The sequence below is a fragment of the Aquila chrysaetos genome, chromosome 24, assembly GCF_900496995.4.
Source record: "Aquila chrysaetos chrysaetos chromosome 24, bAquChr1.4, whole genome shotgun sequence".
Lineage (NCBI taxonomy): Eukaryota > Metazoa > Chordata > Aves > Accipitriformes > Accipitridae > Aquila > Aquila chrysaetos.
The window spans coordinates 8,287,959-8,294,592 of NC_044027.1; the positions used below are offsets into that span (position 1 = coordinate 8,287,959).

Sequence of the window (6,634 nt, forward strand, 5' to 3'; positions counted from 1 at the left end):
TGACTTCCCATCGCCCCCGCGGCCAGAGGGGAGCCCGATCCATCTGGTTTGGAGTCAGTAGCACAAACAAAAGCAAAAGACAATGGCAGGAAGCACTTGAAAGTTCAAATTCTTGCTTTGGTTTCTCTTGGAACAACAGCACCTACGTAATGCAGCCAGCGGACAATAACGCGCAGCCAGGGACACGCAAAAATGCCAGAAGAATGTGCTTACGCCACCAAACGATCCAATATTTTTGTTTTATTGGAACAAAAATAGAAAAGGGAAAAAAAAAAAGGAAAAAAGCGCAAGTCTTTGGAGTTCCTAGATTTCTTGGATGGGGTTTCTGTAGAGAGGAGAGCTGCAAAGTGAGGTGGCCACGGGCCGTGCAGGGAGTCCGGCACTGGAGCGGCTGCTCCCCGAGGAGCTCAGCCCTGGGGGGTCGCGGTTCGGCTGCGCCCTCGGCATGTCCCCACTGCTGGGGCCATCACACATGGGAGCCCGGAGACACAGGGCAGATTCGTGGGCACTGGGCTCGGTGCCAGCAGGGTGCGATTTGTATTCACCGCCCAGCCCAAATCCCCTGCAAAGGGGCTGCCAGGGGCCCCAGCCCGCCCCATCCACCACGAGGAGAGAGGAGCTGTGTGCAGAAATGCTGCATTTCCTCAGAAAAACCCATCCTTGAGGTCATGGCTGGCCCGGCCCGGCTGGCTGAAGCCCTGGGACAAGGTAAACAGCGAGAAGCCGCAGGGCTGAGCCAGTCCAGGCTGAGCCCAGTCCTGTGGCAACCCAAAGCAGGCACCTGGATGAGTTTTTTGCAGCATCCCAAGCCTGGGGCAGAGGCAGGGGTGAGCTGCACCCGCAGGTGTAACCCCGCAGCGCCCCAGCCCTGGGAAGCACTGTGACAGTGGGAGGTTTGGTGGCACTCGCCGGTGGGTCAGTGTCATGCAGTGCCCAAGTGGGACAAAATCGTACCATGGCAGGAAAGGGGAGCGGTGTTCACCCCACACACATCCCACAGTTCTGGCCATATTCAGGGGCTGCTGCTGACCCCGGGTGATAAACCCACAGGACCACCAACGGTTGAGAATGGTGGTTTTGGCATCATCTGTTTTTTTCCTGCTAAAAACCAGCCGGGTCACTCGGTGCCCATCTTCTCCACACTGGGCTGCCACTTGGGTGGGCTGCATGTCCCCAGGACACCCTGGGGCAGCTGCCTGTGTCCCTCCCAGGCACCGACCCACGCTGAAGCTGGGTGGCACAGGGCTTGGCACATCAGAGCAGAGGTTGGCCAACCTGGAAAGGTCACACCAAGCCTTTTCTCTAGGTTTCCTCCCCACTGCCATTTGCAGGACACCACGCCTGGCATCCCTGGGAACCCACAGCCCGGAGCCAGACTGGGCATGGTACAAACTTCGCAGGGATTTCGGCATTTCCAGAGCTGGCAAAATTATCGATATAGAAAAAAACCTCATCCAAAAACCCACGCCGCTGCCAGTGAGGGAGGCTTACCTGCACCTTGTCTTCAAAGCCCCGGCTGTGGGCAGGGCCCAGCCAGTGCAGGCAGGGGGTTGCCTCTGCTCTTCCCACTGCCTGGAGCAGCTGGATCCTGTCTGGAAAACCTCCAAAGGTGCAGGGCTCAGCCCACTTCTGGGCACTGGCCTGCTCTGAGCTGCGCAAGGGGATGGAGATACCTTTGGGGACAGAGACCCCATGCCGACCCTGATCCCATGCCCCTTCCAGGGGTGGCCGAAGCCACCACCGGTCTGACAGCAGCTTCTAGCTGGTGGCGATCCCATCCCCACAGCGCAAGAGCTTGGCGAGGACCAAGCCACCTCAAACCCTTCCTGGTGCCCAGGTTGGAATAAAAAAACCTGGGAAGGTTTGCAGGGAGCCATGAGGTGCTCAGCTGGTGGGGCTGGGGCTGCAGACCCAAACATGCACTTCATGGCTATGGTTCATGGGAGTGGCCCCAGAACTGGCTGCAGAGCTCCCACCTCGCTCCCATGGGGCAAGCAGTTTCTTTAGGAACTTCTCAAACATGACATGCCCTGTCCAGCACCAGGGTTTGGTCTGAGCCATCACCCCTCCCCCCCAGCCCCTGAATGCTGGGATGGGACACCCCAGGACATCCCCAAGAGCCCCAGGGAGCTTCCTCCACCCAAAGGGAAGGGGCTGGCAGGAGCTGCATGCTCCAGCATCCCCCGCAAAATCCACCCCAACGATCATCACCCTCTGGTGATGTGTTTAACCCCAAAAGAGCTGCAGGTTTAGACACCGAAACAGGGCCCTGGGGGCCCAGCCGGCACCCCCCCACCCCCCCCAGCAGGAACCACCCCGCATCACCCATAACCATGTGGGAATGAACAAATGAAAAAGCCATTTGTTTTTTTTGTTTTTTTTTTTTTATAAAAAGATCAATGAAAAATTTATTTATAAATTTCGCACTCTGGGGCTACACATCTATATCATACACTCAGGAATATGCTGTACTGTACAGACTTTATCCAGTTAGAAATGATCATATAGTGACCCACATACAGCTTCAATATAAGCCTAAAAATTCTTAACATTAATTAACATAATTAAAAAAGGTATTCGCATCTAAAGAAAAATCTACAGAAAAACTCCTTTCTGGAGCAATCTGTGCATCAGCTTCAATGTCTGCTTATTTCACTGACATTATCAATATATTCTTCTTACAAAAATAATAATAATAATTAAAAAGATGACTGCCGGAAGGCGACCAGTCATGCACGAAAGAGCCTCCCCCACCTGCCTCTTTTTTTTTTTCTTGTACTCCCCGTTTTGGCGTGAAGGGTCAGCAGCACGATGAGCCAACAAGGGGGGTGGGGGGAACCCTCATTTCAATTTGAATCAATCTGCATCCCTTTTACTTCTCAGGATCAAGAGAGACGGGGGGTGTGGGGGTTGCATAGAAAATTGAAACTCTAGGGACTAGGAAGGGCAGCAGCTTTTCAGTAAAATACAAAGGGATGTAAAAATACATCAACTCACAATTTCAGAGCAAACCCCCTTCCCCGACAGACAGTTTCCCAAAATCTCAGCGTGTCTAAAGCTCCAGGAGGCTGGAAAGGAACAATACTTTTCTTAAAAAACTCACCCAGCAATTCACACAGGAGATTCACAGTCTTAATAGGTATTTTATAAAAATATAAATATGGGTTACATCATGTTGTCTTTACAACACTGGACAGAGCTCCCTTTAGACTGGGTTTATAACCAAGATTTCTTTTTAAAAATCCATCTAGAACTTGGCTTTACAATACACTTTTTAATATCATGTCATAAATGTTATGACATTTCATTGTGGCAAATCCATTTAGTAAAAAAAAAATATAAATGTGCAACCATCTGGTAACGACGATAAAACCTCGCTAGAAAAGATGTTGTTCCCACCCCGTAACTATCGCACAGAAGCACCAGTGGAAGTGCTGGACACCCCCTTCCATGCTCACAGAAAGACTTCGGCCAAGCAGTTCCTTGCAAATTACAGCATTAACAGTAGATGCTTTCGACGGGGCTTTTTTTTTCCATTTTCTTCTTTAAATCTGGAGCTTTTTAAAATCATCTCAAATTGCTGAAGTGGAAAAAACCAAAACCAAACTGCAGGTGAAACCATCAGAGACAGAGCAGAATATTCAGTGCAATGGGAAATAATCATGGCAGACTCAAGTTTTTTTTTTTTAGTTTTAAGACTAAGGGAAAAAAAAAGCATATTTCCCAAACCATATTTTTGAAACACTCACCACCATCTTCAAACAAAACCAGGCTCACAATCTTCACCCACAAATATATACATACATGATAAATAGTTAGGACACAACCCAAATAAACCAGCAGGTAACTATTTTCTTTTTTTTTTAATCGTAATGGTTTGGATGTAGGGAGCAAGAGAGGAAAGAGCGGGAAGATGGCAGTGATATGGATGGTTTTAGTGCAGACGAAGAGAAGAGGGCTGAAAGACCAGCGGGAGAAAGGAGACTTCTGAAATTTTCCGCATTTTCCAAATGGATGTTCTTGTGCCATAGCAATAAAAAGCAGCATTTGCGATTATACGTGCAGTCACTTCAAAATGCGACTTCGGGTGGCTTTCTCTTCTTCCTCCCTTTCTTTTATAAATATATATATTTAGGTATATATATATATAATATAAAAGGCGGGTGAATCTACATATGTCAAATGAATCGTTCTGCATTGAGAAGTGTTATCCAAGTTTCACCAAAAGAAAAAAAAAGTTCCCAAACTATTTTCAGTAGTTTTCCGGCATCTCTCTAGGCAGCAGAGAGCGCTCGCGCCCCTTTTCTGTGCAAAAGCAAATCCTCTGCCCCTAGAGTTTATTTCACTTTTTTTTTTTTTTTAAAAAAGAAAAAAAAAAGTCCAGGATTTGCTAATCCCCCTTTACACACAAAACCAGAAGGATTCAATGTCTTTTCCTGGGATCTCACGCGTGCTAAATGGATTCAAGGAGCGGGTGAGGACGCAGACTTTCTTCGGACACCCAAAAAAGAAAACCAAAGCAGAAAACCCAACGCAAAATAAAACAAAAAAAAAAGGGGGGGGGGGCAATGGGGGGTGAGAAAACCGTGTCTGTCATATTCCAACGGAGTCGCCTCGGGGGGGGGGGGGGGGGAAGGAGGGAGGGAAGAAAAATCAGCCGTGGGAAAAGACAGGGAGAAGCTTGCAGGAAGAGGAAGACTTTCCTGCTCTTCCTCGCCGGGGAAGGGCCGCGGGCAGCCCCAGCCCCTCCCGGGGCATCGCTCCCGGAGCCCGGGGCTGGCACCGCTCTTGGCTCCGGCGGGGGCCGGGCGGGTGGGTTGGTTTTGGGGGAGCATTGAAATGAATTCCTTTCTGAGCCAGAATACTTTAAGTCGGAGGGACGGGGGGGGGGGGGCGAGGATTAAATATTAGCGGGGAGGGGACGGGGGGGGCCTTTAAAGCATCTGACCAGATGTCAAACTGAAACCGTGAATACTGTGAGTGCAGCCGAGGTAGATGGAGGAAAAAAAAAAAAAAAACAAAAACCAAAAAAACCCCAAACCAAACCAAAACCAAACCAACATATTACAGTAGGAAAACAACCCTTGGAAGGAGAAAAAAAAATAAACTTAAAAGCAGGCGAACGGTGGCGTGTTTTGCGTGGGGCCCCAAATCTTCGCCAAATAAACCCCTCGCGGGGGTGGGAGCAGCTTTGGCGGCCGGGGAGCGGGGGGACGGGGGCGGCCCCGGCATCACCGGGCTCCGGCGGAGTATTTGGCCTTGGTGATCAGGTAGAGGACGATGTCCTGGTGGCCCCCGAAGGCGGCGATGTGCAGGGCGCTCCAGCCGTCCCGGTTGGCCAGGCGGATGTCGGCGCCGAACTTGACCAGGAGCTTGACCAGCTCCAGGTTGCCGTCGATGACGGACTGGTGCAGCGCCGTCTGCCCCTCGGGCCCGAAGGAGTTGACGTTGAACTCGCAGTTCGTCATGTTCTGCAGCAGGGACTGCAGCTCCTTGGTGTTGCCCCGCCGCACCGCCTCCTGGAAGACGCGCTGGCTGGGCGGCGGCGCCGCGCACGGCGACACCTCGCTCTGGCTCATGCCGCCGCCTCACGCCCCGCCGCCCCGCATGGACGGCGACGCCTCCGCCCGCCCGGGCATGCGGTGGCGGGCGGCTCCTGCTGCCGCCGGTGCCGGTGCCGCCGACCGCCGCGCAGCGGCCCCCGGGCCCCCGCCGCCTCCGCGCTGCTGCCGCTCCGCCGCTCCGCCGTCCCGGGCCTCTCTGGAGCGGAGCCGGCCCCGCGCCGCGCCTTTTACCCACCCTTTTATTTGCATAACAATGGCATGGCCGTGACGCGGCGCCGAGGGGCGGGGCGCCGCCACCGCGCGCCCATTGGAACGGCCGGGCGGGGAGGGGGCGGGGACGCAGCGGGAAGCCACGCCCCCAGGGAGGGGGGAGTCCAGCCGGGGTGTCCCTCCCCCACCCGGTGAGCTGCGCGGGGGGGGCGGCGATGGGAGGCGCTCCCGGCTCGGCTCGGCTCGGCTCGGCTGGGCTCGGCTCGGCTCGGCTCGGCTCGGCTCGGCTCGGCTCGGCGGCCGCAGGCAGGGGGCACCACCGGCCAGGCCGAGCCGGACCGGGCCGGGCCCGGCGGCCGCAGCCGGCCCCGCCGCCCGCCTCTCCCCGCAGCGCTCTGCTGGAACCGGGCTGTTCCCGTCCCCAACCACCCCCCCGCGCCTCCGAGACCCCGCCGACCCCCGCCTCACCCCCGGCCGGGACCCGCTGGCCCCAAACCCCGCGGGGATGGGCGTCACCGAGGTGCTGCGGGGGGGGGGCGGTTATTGCAAACAGCCTCAAATGTGGGGGCGACACGGTTTTGCTGCGGGTTTATCTCCCCGCGAGCAAACCGGGACAGGTGACGGAGAAGGACAGGGGGATTCAGCCCCGCGGGATCCGGCCCCTCTGGAGGCACGCAGCAGGGGTTGCGTGAGGTTTGGGGGATCCAAGGATGGGACTGATTTTTGGCGGGCAAGACGCAGCCCCCACCACCAGGTCCCGCCGGCCCTGGAGTGACTTAGTTGGGTCACACAGGGCTGTATCCGGGGTCGGATCCGCTGCCCAGCTGACGACCGGATTCCTGGTGCGGACACCGTGGGTA

At 54.9% G+C, this 6,634-nt stretch overlaps 1 protein-coding gene across 1 annotated transcript; it reads right to left on the minus strand.

Annotated features, from left to right (window-relative positions):
- Positions 1-2,388: 2,388 nt before the first annotated feature.
- LOC115335385 (NOTCH regulated ankyrin repeat protein) lies at positions 2,389-5,763 on the minus strand. Its single transcript, XM_030000946.1, has one exon. It carries the CDS (start codon positions 5,577-5,579, stop codon positions 5,232-5,234), a length of 348 nt encoding a protein of 115 aa, XP_029856806.1. The 5' UTR covers positions 5,580-5,763; the 3' UTR covers positions 2,389-5,231.
- Between the last annotated feature and the right edge of the window lie 871 nt (positions 5,764-6,634).